This window comes from Sinocyclocheilus grahami, unplaced genomic scaffold, assembly GCF_001515645.1.
Source record: "Sinocyclocheilus grahami isolate Dianchi unplaced genomic scaffold, SAMN03320097.WGS_v1.1 scaffold211.1, whole genome shotgun sequence".
NCBI classification, from domain to species: domain Eukaryota; kingdom Metazoa; phylum Chordata; class Actinopteri; order Cypriniformes; family Cyprinidae; genus Sinocyclocheilus; species Sinocyclocheilus grahami.
The window spans coordinates 1,183,983-1,203,344 of NW_015505390.1; the positions used below are offsets into that span (position 1 = coordinate 1,183,983).

General features: G+C 37.6%; 4 protein-coding genes across 5 annotated transcripts in view; 3 read left to right on the forward strand and 1 right to left on the reverse strand.

Moving 5' to 3' along the window:
- Positions 1-6,314, forward strand: part of coro1ca (coronin, actin binding protein, 1Ca) — a 53,700-nt gene extending 47,386 nt beyond the window's left edge. For both annotated transcript variants that reach the window (XM_016286541.1, XM_016286540.1), the window contains exons 9-11: positions 1,881-1,938; positions 2,692-2,934; positions 3,984-6,314. In XM_016286541.1, the coding sequence (XP_016142027.1) occupies positions 1,881-1,938; positions 2,692-2,934; positions 3,984-4,103 (421 nt within the window). In that variant the 3' untranslated portion in view covers positions 4,104-6,314. The remainder of the gene's footprint in view (positions 1-1,880; positions 1,939-2,691; positions 2,935-3,983) is intronic.
- Positions 6,315-6,413: 99 nt separating this feature from the next.
- Positions 6,414-8,713, forward strand: LOC107595943 (P-selectin glycoprotein ligand 1-like). Its single transcript, XM_016286542.1, has 2 exons — positions 6,414-6,710; positions 7,232-8,713. The coding sequence occupies exons 1-2, from the start codon at positions 6,708-6,710 to the stop codon at positions 8,132-8,134; spliced, it is 906 nt and encodes a 301-aa protein (XP_016142028.1). The 5' UTR covers positions 6,414-6,707; the 3' UTR covers positions 8,135-8,713.
- LOC107595965 (iron-sulfur cluster assembly enzyme ISCU, mitochondrial-like) lies at positions 8,581-10,475 on the reverse strand. The gene is made up of 5 exons (XM_016286564.1): positions 10,347-10,475; positions 9,665-9,778; positions 9,461-9,571; positions 9,247-9,338; positions 8,581-8,587 (listed from the first exon to the last, which is right to left on the reverse strand). Exons 1-5 carry the CDS (start codon positions 10,446-10,448, stop codon positions 8,581-8,583), a joined length of 426 nt encoding a protein of 141 aa, XP_016142050.1. The 5' UTR covers positions 10,449-10,475.
- Positions 10,476-14,251: 3,776 nt separating this feature from the next.
- Positions 14,252-19,362, forward strand: part of LOC107595944 (squamous cell carcinoma antigen recognized by T-cells 3-like) — a 35,632-nt gene continuing 30,521 nt past the window's right edge. Inside the window, exons 1-3 of the mRNA XM_016286543.1 lie at positions 14,252-14,545; positions 17,188-17,314; positions 17,720-17,824. Of these exons, the coding sequence (XP_016142029.1) occupies positions 14,351-14,545; positions 17,188-17,314; positions 17,720-17,824 (427 nt within the window). The 5' untranslated portion in view covers positions 14,252-14,350. The remainder of the gene's footprint in view (positions 14,546-17,187; positions 17,315-17,719; positions 17,825-19,362) is intronic.

The window sequence follows — 19,362 nt, forward strand, 5'->3', positions numbered from 1 at the left end:
TTTTTTAACGTTAGTTAGTGTGTAATGTTGCTGTTTGAGCATAAACAATATCTGCAAAGTTACGAAGCTGAAAGTTCAATTTAAAAGTCGTCTTTTAAAAGTTTAATGCTTACAAAAACGGCTGGTAGGGACTACAACGAGTTACTTCCCGGGTTCGTGACATCACAAACCCAGATAAACCCCGCCCTCGGGAAAAGGCAGCAAAGGGGGCGAGGCCATGCTGCGCTGCTTTAGAGAAGAGGAAGAGAAAACTAGGGGTGCACGTAATTATCTATTCATATATGAATCGCGATTCTGTCTTCTAACGATTCTAATGGATTCACAAGTTTCAAAATCAATGTTCTAAAGCAGCAGTCTTAATACTGTTCCTCGCATCGTTTAGACGCGCACTAGAGGCGGTTTAGCCAATCACAACACACTGTGCTAGCTAACCAATCAGAGCCCATCGCCTATTTCTGAGGGCGGGGCTTCATAAAAGCAGGAAATGATCAGCGCGTTTCTCAGAGAAGGGACAGAGCAGTGTGGAATAAAAGTAAATTATGTGAAAAATAATGCGTTTTTTATTTTTTAAACAAAGCATTAACACATGTTAGACTGCACCCCATAAACACAATCAAGCCTAGAAAAAAACTGTGAACCACCCCTTTAAAATAGAAAAAAATGAAATTGTAACAGTATTTTACAGTGTTACTGTTTTTACAGCATTTTTGGTCAAATAAATGCAAGGTGAGCTTATTAAAATATCTTACTGACCTCAAACTTTTGAACGGTAATGTACACCTGGATATTTAGTATTTATTATGTTGCATTCTGTTTATTTATTGCAAGTGGTACGATGGTAGGGTTTTAGTGTCTGACTGATGTTTTGTCTCTAATAGGGTGACAGCAGCATCCGTTACTTTGAGATCACAGATGAAGCTCCTTTTGTCCATTACCTCAGCACCTTTACCACCAAGGAGCCTCAGAGGGGCATGGGATACATGCCCAAGAGAGGACTGGATGTCAACAAGTGTGAGATCGCAAGGTATAGCAACAATAATCATTTAGCTGATGGTAGTACGTGGTAGAATCTCATGCAACATGTCAGGAATATGACCAGGTCATATTTCACCCCAAAAATAAATGGTTTATTTTTATTTTATCCTATTTTTAAGACCATGTAATATATCCACATTGTATGTGTTTTACTTATATACGGATTTAAATAAAATAAATAAATGATAAAAAAGTAATAAATAATTGTAACTAGACGGGATGGTTTTCTTTACTATAAAAATTATGATGATAAATAGAGGGGTAAATGGGGGGGGGTATATATATATATATATATATATATATATATACGCACACATGCATACACACACACACATTGCATATTAACTTTTCACACCACTGTGTATATACCCAGATGTTTCTTTGCAAGTTTTTTTTCCCCCATCCTTTTTTGATTGTTTATATTTAATGTAGTTAATTTAGTCTAGGTTTTGCTAGTTTTTCATAAACTGCTGAGATTTTTAATATATAGTTTGTAGTGCTATATGTCTACACCAGTGCATGCAGGGAATAGAATCCCAGTCCACCCAAAAGAGGGCAGCACTAGACATGTTTAACAAAGGGCTACTGGATCCTTCAGAATAAGATTTATAAACGAGGACTGATGCATGAATAGAGGGTTCCATTTTATGGGCATCTAAGGCTCATGCATAATTGCTTGGTGTGTTATTTTTGTATGTTGGTATTTTCCCCGTCTCACACCTTATGCTGGTATTTTCCCCATCTCACACCCTGTTATGTTTTGACTTCCCAAATGAGTCCTGCACTAACGTCTGCTGCCCTCCTGAAATGTTCTAATAGACTTGTGTGCTTGTGTGTGTTCTCAGGTTTTACAAACTGCACGAGAGAAAGTGTGAACCTATCATCATGACCGTGCCAAGAAAAGTGAGCCTTTTGAATTGTTTTGCTATTTTGTTTTTAAGAGTACAGTAGCCCTGCACCCTGGACTGTATATTCTGAGCCACAACTTCCTGCTTTGGCTTCTGTTTTCTGGTATTGTCAAAGAGCTGTTCTATTAGTTTACCAGACCCTGTTTTGAAACTCATTCAGGTGGTTTTCACACTGGGTTTGATTAATTTTATACTACTCCTCCACTACAGGTCTTTAATCACATTTTATTATTTGGCTTTAAACCGCAGTATGTTCAAACCAACTTGTACGACCGTGAGTACTGCCGTTAACTGTTTACCACGGCACCTAGGCAACAATGCTGGAGGAATCAGTGTCCAAAATAGAAAGCCTTGTTCACGTCACCTTCTTTATTTATGTTTGTGTCCCTATAAGGGTTCAATAATAAGAATAACCCTCGGACCCAGGACCAGTATAAGATAGTTAAGGGTCAGTGCTCCAAAATTTTCACTAGCCATATTAAAAAAAAATTCTAAAACCTTACTGACAACAAGCTTTTGAATGGTAGTGTATTTGTTGAAAAATATAAATATTGTTTCCAGAAAATATATAAAAATACGTGGACAACATTTTCACTAGCCACAAAAGAATGATCAACAGAAATAAATTGAGAAAACAGCTTTGACACCAAGTAACTGAACTCTGCATCTTTTGCATGATTGATTGAATGATTTGCATGATTCATCTACTGCATATCTTAACAACTTATAACACTCTTCCTTCCATCAGTCGGACTTGTTCCAGGATGACCTTTACCCTGACACTGCGGGTCCGGAGGCCCCCCTGGAGGCCGAGGAATGGTTTGAAGGGAAGAATGGAGACCCTATCCTGATATCCCTGAAACATGGATACATCCCAGGCAAGAACCGTGATCTCAAAGTGGTCAAGAAGAACATCCTAGACAACAAGCTAAGCAAGAATACAGAGAATACCACCCCTGCCATCAAGACTGCCACCTCCACACCATCTATTGTGAGTGGGACTTGTTTACTTATCTATTTTTGCTGTCTGGATTATCATCCTACAGCATTACAGTTTGCTTTCCTATGCACTTTTTCCTCTCAAATCTCCATTCTCTAAGTTCCCTGAAAAATATATAAACACAATTTCTTTACTTGTAAATTGCACCGTGGTTCAGTGTGACCTACATGCAGCTAAATGATTGTATTGTTCAAGGCCAGCTTCTCTTTTTGGCTCATATATAGTGTTTTTATAGTTTTAAGGATGTTCTACAGCAGACCCAACCCCCAACCACATGCCTGCTTAACCACATGACAGCAACAGCACATGTGTGTCCCGCCCTCTTTACCCAGCTCTCCCCGCTCAGGGCTGCAATCACACTGCCCTTCAGACACGCCTATGTTAGCTGCTATTTATCACACCTAAAGATTATGCTATAGTTTGCATCTTAATTATTTGCATATGCAGTGTTGCATTAGTGCACTATTAAAAAAAGATTTTCATTAATTTTTAAATAGTTGAAATAGGTAAAGGGAAAAGGGGAAAAAATGGACATGTTGCCTTGGCAACTAATTTAAAAAAAATAAGCTGAAGTACTAAAATTAAAGCTGAAATAAAAATAAATGAGAGCTGAATAGAAATATAAAAAAACAACCAGAATTACAAAAACTAAAATGACAACTTGAAAATATATATAAAAACTTATTTAAAATATTAATATATACTATAATAGTAAATAAATAATACTAATATAACACTGGCATATGGGCTGTTGATTTGTTGTAAGTGATATTTTATGATATATTTTTTATAATAAATGTGTATGTATGTGTGTGTGTATATATGTATATGTATATATGTATATATGTATGTATGTATGTGTATATGTATATATGTGTAACACACACACACACACTTAGTTTTCCAATTCTGGTCTCCAAAAATAATTTGAAAAAAAAAAAAGAAACTTTTAATATCAGTTATGACTAATAACTCATAACTCACATTTATTGGCACTCATTGTCCTTAACTTTTGTCTCCTACTTTTTCTTCCTGAACAGAAAAGTGAAGCTAAGCTGGATGAAGTTTTGAAAGAAATGAAATCGCTCAGAGAGCTGGTCAGCAGTCAGGAAAAAAGAATTGCCAAACTTGAGCAGCAGTTGTCTAAAATGGACATCTAAAAGGACCCTGAAATTCCTTCCCCTTCTATTCAGGATATCCCATTGGCCAGGTGGGCGGGACCCGTCACTGCCAATCACCATGACAGCGTTCCGTCTGAAACCTGCCTTGAAAAGACTCCAACCAACATTCCAAAATGTTTTTTTTCTTCTTCCTTTTTTTTTGCAATCCCTAAAACCTGTTTATACCTCATGGCCATTTTGAAAGCAAGAAACTCCTTCAGTTTCTCAAAATTTGACCCGTTTAGCTTTTTACTCAATCTCACTCCAAATCTTTCTGCAACAGCTGTGTTTTATTTGGTGTTCTTGAAAGGTCTTAAGAATTTTGTTTTTCTTATTAAAATTGTGAACCAAAAGATTGCATCCTGAAGCAGTTACATGAACTTGATGAGCTCAAAGTTTGAAGTAGCCATCAGTATTGCAGTTCCCCTCTCGCCCTCTGAGTTGCCAAATTTATAGAGGAGTTATGCACCTCCCTGACAGTATTTGATTAGATTTTCATTTCTTATAAGGGACAAAGCAATATGCTAGTAATGCAAGGAGGGGAAATCATTGGAACCATTCATCATTGTTATACGTGTCTTTCTAGAGAATAAAATATAAAATGAAAAACCTGGCAAACGTGGAGTTGAAAAAGTTTACAAACCAGTACTGGAAAACAATACAGGTGCACTAAAATATTCCACTAAAGGACTTTTTGTTAAACAGGTACCAATGTAAAAGTATTAAGATATTAATTAGCAAAATAATAAAAATAATTGTGGTTCTGGTGGTTGCCATGAACACAACCAATGTGTACTCTGCTCACAACTCCAAACACTTTCTTGTTGGCAAAAGTTACTCATCGTAATGGTAATACAAGCAAATTGAGTCAGTTTTTCCCCTTTCTTGTTTCCACGTATCTGAACTTTTCTTCAGTCTTATTCTGTTTGAAGCCTGAGTGAAGCCAGAAACTGTGTGGGTCTCATTTGGTAAACTCTAGAAAGTCTCAGCTTCTAGTTTCACGTCCCAAAACATGATGATATAAACTCAGAACAAGATAACGCCCATAGATTGCTTTACCGGCTTGATAGCGTTGACCCTGACTTTGTTCTATTCGGATGTCATCCAGGTCTAAGGAACACTGTTAGGTTTGCTTTGCTTTCTCATGAATTCCTACAAACCTCATCTTGAGTTGTGCCGTCCACACTGTCTCAGAAACCAAGTTTGTTTGAGTCTCAACAGCTTTGTCTGTACATACTTTTGCTGTGCATTTTAGACTGTGACTACCAGCAAAATAGTGAGTCATGATTAACTTCCTTTTCCTAAGTTCTAAGTCTACCTTGCTCTCCTAACCAAGCAGAACCAATTCTCTCAAGAGGCAGCTCACGTCTAGATGATGATTTCACAAATGTTTGAGTTGATGGCAAGTGGCTTTTTTTGTTTGGTTATGTACTGGTCATGCCAATAAGAGAGGAAACTGTGATTCTGTTGTTCAGATTGCTTTGGCTACATCCTTCGTCAGAGCGTTCTCTTGTGGTTTTCATTTTGATGCTTCTACATATCTCATTTCTGTTTGCATCACTGCCTAGTGCCTCTTTCATAGGTTCTGAAAAGCACCTTCCCTCCTCTGCATGCCTTTTAGCCTAAAATAGCCACCATCTTCTCACCTCAGAACCATCACCTGACCTACAAGAATTTCATTTGAAACAGATCTGTTTGCATCAACAGCAACAACTCAATACCTCTGATGTCATTCTCACTCTTTTGCTTTCTCTCGTTTTTGGTGAAGTTTTAAAGTGAAGGGTTTGAAAATGTAGGGGCCGTGTTTATGGGCACAGATGTGCCAAGCTGGATCAACTTCAGGAGGTGTGATGGTTCCATATTGAGTGTTTAAGTGGCCTCAGGAGGCATCTGTGATGCAGCCTCGAGTGTGTGGTTTCAAATGAGTGAATGATTGAAGTGAAAAGGGATTTATGAAGGTTGAAATGATAATGCAGGAAGAAGGCTGGATGTAAGTGATTTGCTTAGATGCTTTGTAAATATGTTTTCTTTTTTTCTTTTTTAGTTTTCCTTTACATGTTTTCTTTGGCTGTAGGAAGGTGTTTGTCCATCATTTGGATTTTCAGATGATTTTAAATAAATTTCCCATTTTCCCTCAATATGCACACTGTGAGCCTTTAATGTTTCCAATGATAACATGAAATTAGAATTGAAAGGAAGGAGAACTAGAAATTCAATTTTGCGCATGACTGTTCCATTTTTGTTCATTCATCTGCTTCAAGTATAAAGAGTCTTACTGATTACCAGAAAATAAAAAAATAAACAGAATTTTTGGCCTTTGTCTCTTTTTTTTCCTCAAATTAGTAAACCTCTCTTTGTGGAAGTGTAGTTGGTTACAAGCTCTAACTTAGTGTTTTAGGGAACTAAGATGTGATATTTAAGTCTCGTCTTGCTCATTTGTGTTTGCGTCAGAGTTTGAGAACCTCAGCTTTAGCCTGACGCTTCATGAGGTTTGACTTCCTGTATTTTTGCAGCGAGTAGGTTTTGAGACAGCATTGTGAGCGTGTGAGGGGGCCTAACATTCCATTGAACTCCAGATCAACACCCATTCAACAGTAGAAACGGATGGTACGTAGTTTTGTTTTTTATTTGAATTTTGTCTTAACAAATTTTGTGTCTTAAATCAGAATTTAGGTTTATGTGGTGTGGTGATTTTTGAAATTCATCAACTGTAGAGTGTACATGACTGAATCTGCATGTAAATTGTTAAAGAGTTCATGAAGTGTTACCGTGACTGTAATCGTAATATATTTTAAATTGAGTAGTAAAGTGTTGATAACTGTAAAACGACAATTTGTCAGCTAAAAGGAAGTAAATGGTGTAACCACATGCTATATTCACAAACTCAACCTGCCACATGAGCTTGTTAAAGTACGAGCAAGCCGTTAGTATGTAACAATTAGGTGTTTTGTTCTTTCACTGTTGCTAGACCTCAGTTTACGCTCCGTTCTCATTGTCTTAAAGTTCCTCTCCACTGAATATACTAGAGAGGAATAACCATACAGTTTATAAATGTGCTTTTTTTTGCGTGTGAAAATGTTTTGTGCATCTAAAGCATTATTGCAACATTCTCTGTCCTTTTTGTGCAGATGGCAATGGTGACTAACGGATTTGGGTGTTTACCAGTTCTTGTTTTCCTGCTGACTTTGAGCAGTTCAGTCAAGTCAAGACCTCTTAGGATAAAAAGGGAAATTAGTCACAATGTGACATCGATAAACACCAAAGACACACAGAGTACAGCAACCGTAGCTGAAGTTGAGAATGCAAGAAGCACCACTGTGGAAACTTTGATTGCTTCGAGTACGTTACAGACAGTTGAGGTGAAAACTTTAAAACCTGATTTAAAGGTCTCAGCATCTACAGATTACCTTCATACCCCAGATTTTAACCACACCCAACAAAACTACTCTGCAGGAACCGAGAACCTGACAGTTCACCGGCCAACAGATAATGAGAGTACTTTTCACACCCAACTTCCCAAAATAAATATTAGTACTGGACACATTTCACATGCAGGAAGTTCTTCCCCCACATTTAAGGTAACGGAGAAGCACATGACAGCAGCGACAAGAAGAATGTCCACAGATGCAAAAGGACATACTACTGAAGTTACCTCAACAGCCACCAAAAAATCAACCACAGCAATGTCCCACTCATGTTCCACTGCCTCTTCTCAAGGGGACGGACTTGTGAGCCGTTGCCTCATCGCAATCGCCTCGATGGCAGCATTGACAACCATCTTTATCATTAGCACCATCTGCTTGGCTACGAAACTCTCGGGATACAGATACAGGCACAAGGCGCAGCTTCTCCAGGAGACTGAGATGGTCTGCATATCTGCCCTGATGAATGATACCGATCACCCTGTTCCAAAGCCAAGACGACATCCCAAAAGTAATGGAGCATTGATCCCGAATACTGAGGATGGAGATCCTGATGGAGATAATCTCACTCTAAACAGTTTTCTACCTGATACCGAAGGCCCTCTTTAGAAGTTGAAATCTTTCTGTATGCACTGGGAACCAGCGCTTTATTGATGATCACAGAGTTTTTTACTCTCAAACATGAAGTCAGTGCTCAGGTTTGACACAAACCCAGCTCTTGAATGGTTTGCACTGTCAAAAAAAATCCACAGTATATCTGGTGCAGGTTTATCAGTTTTCTAGGGAGTTTCAGTAATCTGAAATAAATTCAGTAATCTGATGCCTGGCTTTGAAGTGCCATTTTATGCTTTGTTGTACAATAATGAACATTCCACGTCTTTTATTTAATCAGTGGAACATTTATATTGTAATTGTTGTTTTTTTGCATGTGTGAAGATGTTGTAATGTTATATTTAATCAATGTTGAGACATTAGTTAGGCTTGGCAGAATATGGTCTATTCCTGTCTGTGGTTCAGTTAGCGCTATATCGTTTACAGAGTGATGTTGGAGATTATCACAGTCTGAATATAACATGTTATCATTGCAAATGTACATAAAATAGATGCTTCCCACATTTGCCCAGAAAGAATTGAGCTTTTGCACAGAAATTACATACTTTCCATTGTGTGAATTAAAAAAAAAAGCACCAAGGCTACATTTATTTGATCAAATATGCCGTAAAACATACAACTATTTCACAATTTCAGCAGCCGTTACTCCAGTCTTCAGTGCTACATGATTCTTTCATAAATCATTGTAATATGCAGATTTGGTGCTCAAGAAACATTTCTTATCAATGAGAAAAAATAAAAAATAAAACATATACAGTGGGTACGGAAAGTATTCAGACCCCCTTAAATTTTTCAGTCTTTGTTATATTGCAACCATTTGCTAAAATCATTTAAGTTAATTTTTTTTCCTCATTAATGTACACACAGCACCCCATATTGACAGAAAAACACAGAATTGCTGACATTTTTGCAGATTTATTAAAAAAGAAAAACTGAAATATCACATGGTAAGTCGTGTCCTCTTTTGGAAGCTTAACGCGGCTTAAAGTGAGCTGAGGCCGGGCTAGAGTGAGCAGAGGCGGCGGGGTCGAGAACGGCGCGCCCGGCGGATTCAACGAAGGAGCAGCAACCACATGTGACGACCCCGGGCTGGACTCCACTTTGTCCACGGTGAAAGCCGATCCGGCGATTGAAGTTTGACTGGTGGTAGACAAAGTTCTTTGGCAATCTCAGTATTTTTTATTTTCAGGGCTTCGTCAATCTGTACATGGAAAAGAGAACATTGAAATGTTGGTAGGAACACTTGAGAACAAATATGGAGCACATTAAGATAATCTGATCACACTGTGAATTCATACAATGGTCTGAATCACACTGACTCACAGATTTTCCCTTCACCCACTCTGTGGCCAGTGAGCTGGAAGCAATGGCTGAGCCACAGCCAAATGTTTTAAATCTGGCGTCTACTATCTTGCCATTTTCATCCACCTGAATCTGTCAGACAGGTTGACAACAAAACAAAGTTACTGTTGTAAATAGAGTGTGTGCACATATACATACTGGAATTTAAAAGCAAAAATGTCTTACCTGTAGTTTCATAACATCCCCGCATGCAGGTGCGCCTACCAAACCAGTGCCTACATTTTTGGCATTTTTGTCCAGGGAACCAACATTTCTGGGGTTTTCATAGTGGTCCACCACCTTGAGAGAAAAAAAACTATGACATGTAAGACATATGAAAACAAATAACCACATCCTGATCCTATTTAACTTCAAATACATTCATCAAAGTATGCAAAAGAGCACCAAAAGTAAATGTGCCCTTGATAGATAATGATAGTGACCTTAATAACATTACAGACAATTACTCTTTATAAGTAAATCGCTTATTTACATTTTTATGTGTACTTACAAAACTGTCAGCATACAAAAATATAGGTTTATTCACCTGTGGCACAGTTAAGATACTGAAAGACATCACTGATGAGCTTGAAGGACAGTTACACAAGTGGATTATGAAATTAACAGTAAATATGGATTAAAGTAATTTTATCTCATAGATCAGCCGATGACATGTGTTTTATACTCAAACAGACTGCGGAAAATACTGTTGGACATGTACAATGTTCTGCCCGTTTTGTTTACATGCGCAGTTATCTAATGCTAGCTTAGCTAGCAACCACGCTGAAAGTTGTGTATAACTACAACTTAATGAATCATGGATCAATTCTCGTGACATGGTAGGCAATAAGAAAAAAGAGACACGAACCTTTTTATGATAAGAGCAGGCTGATCTGAGCTCTGGTAATGACAAAGATCTACTGAAAACTGCAGAGGATGCACAGCGCTTGGCTACCGCCGCTAACGCCATGTTGATGCCTGACTACTACTGCATAAACAGGGCTCAACCGGCAGGGGGAACGCTTTCACTGCACTATAAATATACTATAAATATTATTGATATGACATTCATATTACATGGTATAGAATGTAAATAGAGTGTGTGCGTACATGTATATATATATATATATATATATATATACACACACATATACATATTGGAATTTAAAAGCAAAAATGTCTTACCTGTAGTTTCATAACATCCCCGCATGCAGGTGCGCCTACCAAACCAGTGCCTACATTTTTGGCATTTTTGTCCAGGGAACCAACATTTCTGGGGTTTTCATAGTGGTCCACCACCTTGAGAGAAAAAAAACTATGACATGTAAGACATATGAAAACAAATAACCACATCCTGATCCTATTTAACTTCAAATACATTCATCAAAGTATGCAAAAGAGCACCAAAAGGAAATGTGCCCTTGATAGATAATGATAGTGACCTTAATAACATTACAGATAATTAATCTTTATAAGTAAATCACTTATTTAAATTTTTATGTGTACTTACAAAACTGTCAGCATACAAAAATATAGGTTTATTCACCTGTAGCACAGTTAAGATACTGAAAGACATCACTGATGAGCTTGAAGGACAGTTACACAAGTGGATTATGAAATTAACTGTAAATATGGATTAAAGTAATTTTATCTCATAGATCAGCCGGTGACATGTGTTTTATACTCAAACAGACTGCGGAAAATACTGTTGGACATGTACAATGTTCTGCCTGTTTTGTTTACATGCGCAGTTATCTAATGCTAGCTTAGCTAGCAACCACGCTGAAAGTTGTGTATAACTACAACTTAATGAATCATGGATCAATTCTCGTGACATGGTAGGCAATAAGAAAAGAGAGACACGTACCTTTTTATGATAAGAGCAGGCTGATCTGAGCTCTGGTAATGACAAAGATCTACTGAAAACTGCAGAGGATGCACAGCGCTTGGCTACCGCCGCTAACGCCATGATGCCTGACTACTACTGCATAAACAGGGCTCAACCGGCAGGGGGAACGCTTTCACTGCACTATAAATATACTATAAATATTATTGATATGACATTCATATTACATGGTATAGATATTTTCTGCCTTATAATTAATATTTAGCACAGAATATTACACCCTCACCCGATAGTGGCAGTGAACATTTTTATTATAAACTTGATGTGCGTCTCTACAATCTATATATGATGCTGTTTTGCTCACAAACATGCACTCCGGCAGTCGGGGCTACTCAACGCTTTCAGTGCACACATCATTATACAAAGATAATATACATGAGTGATGTTTAATTAATCACCATTAAACCCCAGTGGCAGTGAATTAACTGCACTCAGCCAGCAGGGCAATGCTTTCACTGCATTGCTTAGTTATAATTTATTATAAATCATATAAATTCCATGTTTGTATAAAATATGCGTATGTTCTGTATTTGATATTATTGTTGTTTACATGCATCTCATGGAACTAAACCAGCAGGGGGAGCGATTTCACCGTACACTTAACTGTAGAATAATATTCAGCATATTTACAGTAGTAATCATACCTGTCAACCCTCCCGTTTTTCCCGGGATTCTCCCGTATTTTACCATTCTATCCCGCAATCATCCCGTTTAAATATTTTCCCGTATTTCTCCCGTATTTTTAATCTTTCTATAAAAAAATCCCACTGGGCGTATTTTATGTTTGCTACATTCGCTTCCGGTAAAACTCCCGTAATTTGTATGGTCCCCCTCATTATATGAATAATCACGACAACAAATTCCAATGTTGTTGCCAGATCTTGTATGAAACTCATCTTTCTCACACGATCGACGCATACAAATTTCAACCGATTTATCCCCTCAACTTGGCAACCTACAGCCCAGTGCCGCTATCTGCACAGGTAGTACTGCGGGAAGGAAACAATGCTCACTGGTAGGAAGACTCGGGTGGTGCTACAGTGAAAACAACTAAATATACATGTAAATTGAGATATAGCTTACACTTCAAAAGGCTATGGTTTAATAAAAATGAGCGCTGCAAGTTTCAAAGTCAGCTGCTGCACTGCTTTGTTTACTGCGGTTACCGGGGAAACGGCTATATTCCTGGCGAAAAGCGCCACCTGCTGGCAGAGCATGAATTTGCATTTTTCAATAAACCCTTCTGCTCTTTGTTTAGAGCAAAGCCAGAAATGACCCTTATTTTTACACAGAAAACACGCAGTTTTAAATGTGAACTGGTGGATCGACAAGAAGATAACGAATTATAAAACTCTAAAGATACAGCCTACACTAATATATATTTATGTTACTAAATGAATATCATTAGTTTGATAATAATTGTTTAAATTAATATAAAAATAATATAATATAATATAAAAATTGTCACTTTTTACTCCGCCCCCTCATCCCAGACTTTAGCACCTCTTTTTACTTTGAGATCGTTCTGAGGTTAAATGAAGATTTAAGAAATAGTTTAATAGCTATGATACTGTGTTTTAAATCAGATCTTTGCCTAGTTATGACAGGAAACACCGGCCTCTAACAATCCTTTGGAAAAAACAGTGAGTCTTAAAAAACAAAGCATGTACACAAACCCAAATAGGAAATAAAACAGTTATCAAATAAGCATGTGTCCTATTATGTGTCCTAAACTCCTGAAACATTGGTTTCTCATATTTTAAAGCAGTCAATGCAATTTGGGAAAGAAATCAATCATATCTGTATGTGTGTGCCAATATTCACATGTAATCCCCTTTGTAATCGTTAACATTTTCATAAGTAACTGTAATTTAATTGCACATTTTTTCTCAGTAACTGTATTAGATTTAATTTATTTTGTAATTAAATTACGTAATTCTGTTACATGTAACTAGTTACTCTTCAACACTGAATAATATTAAATATTTTACATATATAATGTATATTATATGTGTATTTTTCGGAATGCCACTGTTAAGTTATTACTGCTGCTTTGGACAAAAGCGTGAACATTTTAATGCAGATATTGACAGACTAAGAATGTATGGCAAGCCGTTTTGACTTTTATTCATTCTCAGGATATGAATTCTTGATATCAACAATTCAATTTTTACTAGTTAAAATGTTAATTCTTGATATCAGGAATGAGATTTCTACTAGTAACAAATGCTATTTTTGATATCAGAAATTACCCTTCCAATTGTTGATATCAGAAATACATTTTCAGATATCAGAAATGAACATTGTCACTAGTGACAATTAAATTGTTGATATCAAGAATAGACGTCTGTACTAGTAACCACGTGATTACTGATATCAAAAATAAAGGTTTTTACTAGTAAGAATTGTATTTCTGATATGTGAAATTGGAATTTCAACTAGTAAGAAATCAGTTCTTGATATCAACAATTGATTTTGAATGGCAGCCTATGGTGACATTTAACTAGTGAAAATACAATTACAGATATCAAGAATTATAGTTTTTACTAGTTGAAAAGTAATTGTTGATATCAAGAATTAACATTGTTACTAGTGGAAATGTAGTTGCTGATATCAAAAATAGCATTTGTTACTAGTAGAAATCTAATTCCTGATATCAAGAATGAACATTTTAACTAGTAAAAATTGAATTGTTGATATCAAGAATTCATATCCTGAGAATGAATAAAAGTCAAAACGGCTTGCCATAAGAATGAGAGTTTTCTAAACCACCACAGAAAATTTCGCTGGAAGAGACCACAAGCAAAACTGCCAACAGCGGCCAATGCCTGTAGTTGGGACGCGCCCCCTGTTTTTTCTGCGAGCCCCGCCTTCTGGTTTGCACGAGCCCCTGTTTTTCGCGCGAGCTCTTGTGTTGTGTGTGCGCGAGCCCTGCCCCTGTTTCCAGGCAGATAGTAGTAGTCAACATGGCGGCGACGGGTAACGAAGAACAGACGTTGTTGCCAGATATCGAAGAGGAGGCTGAGGGCATGGAGCGAGAGATGGAGTCGGAAGAGGAAGAAGAAGGAATGGGAGTCGAGCAGTCCGACGAGGAAGATGAAGAGGATACGTCTGAGGACGAGCGGGAGAATGAAGCGGAGATCCAGAGGCTGGAGGAACAGGTGAGAGGAATGAATGAAGCTAACGACTGTGCTCACATACGCAGCTCTCAAAACACCGCACGAACGACTCTGCAGGGGAATTTCTCTTCATGTATTTGGCAGAGCCCGTTTATTAGAGAGGTCCTACATGCTTAACTTACCAAATACATGGTCAGGGGTAATAAAATGTAGAAATGCGTAACTCCGTTCCTGGGGAATGTGGCTAGCAAAGGCTTAAGCGAGCTAGCGAAGACTTGCGTCTTGATATTTAACCCTCAAACTGCCCTTTCATTTCGCCTTTTTACTTATGTTTTCCACCTAAATACAGTCCCAGCTGTGTTTATGGAGCTTTGTGACCTTGCATGTCAAAATGTATGTGAATTATACAATAATAAAGTTTAGTGTTGGTGTGTTTTGATTGGTGTGATTTGATGGAGCTCATGTGGAGAAGCTATAAGCAACAGAGTTGTCAAGACATTTACATTTAGTCATTTAGCAGACACTTTTATCCAACGCGACTTACAAATGAGGACAAAGACACACCTGTTAGTTCCTGCGATGTCTTTAGATTTGAATCATGTTTATAACACATTAGTTTTAGGTTACAGACCACATGCAGTGTTCTGACTCCTTACATTGCTCTGGGCTCTTAGGCCTTCTGTTTTGAAGTGGATGCTGTTTGTTTTGACAAACTGTATACAGTAGTAGATGAAAACGCCAGTGCAGCACAATAAAGGGACTTTATAAATTTGTAGTACTTAATGTTTCTTTTTGTACTAAGATTATGAGAGCATAAATAAGTTTTTTTTACTTGAAAGAATGCAATGATTTATCTATTCCAGCTAAAAAAAAAACATGTTTATTCCAGCCATAGCTGATTTAAAGGGATAGTTCACCCAAAATGAAAATTTTCGTCATCATTTGCTCACCCTCAAATTGTTTCAAACCTGTATGAGTTTCTTTCTTCTGTTAACCAGTTATCGGTAGCCATTGATGTCCATAGTATTGAAAATTACTATGGAAGTCAATGGCTACTGTTACCAGCATTCTAAAAAATATCTTCTTTGTTCAAAAGAAGAAAGAAACTCACATAGGTTCGTAACAATGTCAGGATCAGTAAATGATAACACAATTTTCATTTTTGGGTGAAATATCCTTTTAAGATGGTCTAGCTCGGAAAACCAAGGTTATGGGTTAGATTTTCAGAGAAAGCATGAACTGATCAAATGTATGCCCTGAATGCAGTGTAAGTCCCTGTGGATGAAAGCATCTTGCAAATGCATTAAGGTAGATATTAGGGCTGCACAATTAATCAAATTTCTAATCGCAATTACAATTGTGGATGCCACAATTACATAATCGTTCAAAGCGGCAATTAATCGTTCAAAGTCCACTTATGTTATTCTGCACGCTTAAGATATGTTTTTTTTCTTTCTACATGTTATCTTAAGGGGTTTTCCATTGTTTTAGTTTTAGTATAACATTATAATACCATTCATATTTTTAACGAACCAATCCAACATATAGTTGACATTTGAGGCTTAATACTATAGAAAAGCACTAAAGGTTTTTCAGTTAGTGTTTTCAGCTTGTTTATTTTCATATAAAAATACTACATGCAGGTGCATCAAACAATGGTATAAACATCATTCAATGTAAATTGTGATAATCGCAATTACAATTTCAAGGGAATAATCGACAATTATGATTTTTGTCATAATCGTGCAGCCCTAGATATAAAAGTTGGATAAGCCAGTCTTCAGCTAGTTTCCCAGCCAGCATTTAAAACTTGGACTTTTAAGAGGGTCTTTTTTATGCCGCAATAATGGAACTGACCAAGCTAGTAGATTAAAAAAACAGCTTAGACTGGTTTAAGATATAGTTTTATTCCAGCAAGAGTGACAGCTTTATCTGTGATTCTCCATGATTAATGCACAGGTTTGGTTCAGTCTCTGTGGCTTTGCATGCGTTGTATTGTTCAGTTCAGAGCATTCCTGACAACTAAAGTCACTGATGTTTTCTGTACAACCACAGTCACGCAGCAGCTGTAATATCAACTTAAGTGTGTCCGATCTCTAAACCATCAGCCAGTTTGTGTTCAGCTGCAATACATAAGAAAGCAGAGATTAAAGTTTCACTTGTTCCCTGCAAAATGCAGTGGATCAATTACAAGAAGTCACATTGGTAAGCATTATCTGATTTATTCCAATGTTTTTAGGTCCCACACAGTTTCTCTCTCTGTGGGAAGTGGCGCTGTTCCAGTGTCTCCCACTCTTGCATGCTTGACTACAGTGAATGCCGCCTTGTCCAGATGAAGCCGTCATCCCATCCAAACGTATAGGTTGTTAAATGTTTGGAAAGAATTTGAATTGGAGTAATGTAGTTTAGAAGGATTTAGTTCATACCTTGCATACTTCCAGAAGCATTGCAATCATGTGATATTTTGCTTGTATGGTTCATGATTTAGATTTTTCTTCAAACAGTGTTATCTCACATTGATGTATTGATGCTGAATGAGTTTAACATGCTTCCTGATGTTAAACTTTAGTAGGTCAACTTCTACGTCTACGAGATACTTGGTGAATCAATTCGGTTGTAATATTTAGTGAATACAAAATTAATATGATAAAGCTAATGTCAACACCCCATGTGCATTTCTACAGTTGTCAATCAACGTGTTTGACTACAACTGCCATGTTGACCTAATCAAACTCCTGCGGCAAGAAGGGAAGCTTCACAGACTACGCAAGGCCAGGCAGAAGATGAGCGAACTCTTTCCTCTCACTGAAGGTGGGACATCCTTATTTTGTTTCGCTCTTCTGTTTTTTTCTCTCTTTGTGCGTTAGCCGGATTTTCTCTGATATTGCAACAGAGAGTGGTGTATATTATATAATGTAAAAGAACATTAAGTGCTGTTAGAGTCCAGGCTATTTTTTGATTAGTTCTTGAGGTTTGTGTACTCCTCAGTCTCCAGGAAAGTTGATCTCCTGGAACAGAACTTTTTGCACCAGCCCTGCAGGAAAATTGGAATTGTCCTAATGATTCTAATGAATTTACTGGACATAATAATGAGAGTTCTTTATATAGCGCTGGACTGCGCTAATGTGTTTAATATCTAAAGGAGTGCTGGGATCTTATGATGTGGTGATATGGGTATTGTGTGACTCTGTTTGACTGATTTGTTTGGTGGAACAGAGATTTGGCTGGATTGGCTGAAGGATGAAATTCGCCTAACAGAAGATGAATCAGGCCGTGAGAAAGTCTACGAGCTGTTCGAGAGGGCTGTCAAGGATTATGTCTGTAAGTGTGGTTTTAATGTATTCCTATTTTTCGATTCTTTGAAACTTAGATTTGGTCAAATTTTTTTTATTGTTTTCTAAATGTAATAATAGATAAATGTTTGAGCTAACTGTAAAATACTGTTTATATATATATATATATATCTGTTAAAAATCATAAAAAAAAAAAATAAAAAAAAAGTCTCTCCTGGGTACCAAAAACCGGTATTTTTTTTAGACCGGTAGGTAATTGGGTTGATACCGGAATACCGATAAGCTTCAGGACAAACAATACTGTTATCTATACTTGCGTTGTTTTATCTCTGTATACTTCAATGTTAACGACGAAATAGAAGCTGCTGCTTGTCATTTCCCTTCACTGAATGATGTGGCCGACGTTAACTCGACATGCGTGTGATATCCATGCACGTGTGGTGTGTTTGCGTGCAATCAGTCATCACGGCAAGAGAGAAAATTTCGAAAATGTGGGCTCACGTTACAAAACTAAGCGACACCAGTGTCAAATGCAATATATGCAGTAGTGTAATAGTGAACGAAGGAGGCAACACTAGTAGGGCTGTGCGATTAATCAAAATCGCGATTTCTAAATCGCTTTATAGCACGATTTTCCGCGCCCCCGACTTCCCGCAGTATGCTATCCGAACCAATCAGAATGCAGCGTGCCTAAATGGAGCACGAGAACAGAACAGACTGGGCAGACATACAAACGTAACGCTAGGTTCACACACTCCGTCTGTGGTGCGTATTTTTTCCGCGCCCATGTTAACGGATCAGAGCGTTCACACTGCACGCGATTGCGGTCCGGCATGGTGCTCCAGGAGCGGTGCATCTGCAGCAGTCATGCTGTGATCGTTTCCGCAAAGAGTCTATTTCTGCTGTGCAGCACGCGCTGAAAGTGACAGTGCATTATTCACAGTAAAAAATAACATGGACTGGCACGGAAATGTAGTAATTACACCATAAATGCATATAATTAAAGTCTACTGTTTCACAGTCAACACATGGCTTTTTGGCTATTTGGCTAGAAAGGAAAAGTGCACTTTTAGATAAACAAGGCATTAATAGATGGCACTCGTGGTGGTAGTTAAACAAAGTTACAAAGTTGTGAGTTTAAACGTGAATATGTCTATGAAAGATTGTATTACTGTACTGTGATAAAAGAGAATCACAATTGTTACACCTGGCTCAAAGATGTAACGTTAAGGGAGACGACACGGCGGAATAACTTAAAACATAATATTTATTACAACGAAATATAACCAAAATCAACAATCACAAAAGTCAGTTGGCCTGTCAGTAATATCAGTCAGTATGAAATGCAGGTGAATGGATGCACAAGTGAAGTGTGGTCAGCACTAGTGAATAGATGCAAAACAAAACATAACGCCACAATTGGAGCACGGCTCTGGCAAACTGCTCGAGCAACAGAAGAGCAGCCGCCCTGACGAACTCTCGCACCAGGTTTAAATAACAGCCATGACGAGCATCAGGTGCGCTCCATTCACACTCCAATCACAGAACCTGCCACAGAGAAAAAGA

Excerpts from the sequence above, each read along its gene's own strand:
- LOC107595965 (XM_016286564.1), bottom strand. The coding sequence starts at position 10,448 with ATGGCGTTAGCGGCGGTAGCCAAGCGCTGTGCATCCTCTGCAGTTTTC. Across the intron at positions 9,779-10,346 it reads CCTGCTCTTATCATAAAAAG|GTGGTGGACCACTATGAAAA; the intron begins GTTCGTGTCTCT and ends TTTTCTCTCAAG. Across the intron at positions 9,339-9,460 it reads AGTGGGTGAAGGGAAAATCT|ATTGACGAAGCCCTGAAAAT; the intron begins GTGAGTCAGTGT and ends TTCCATGTACAG.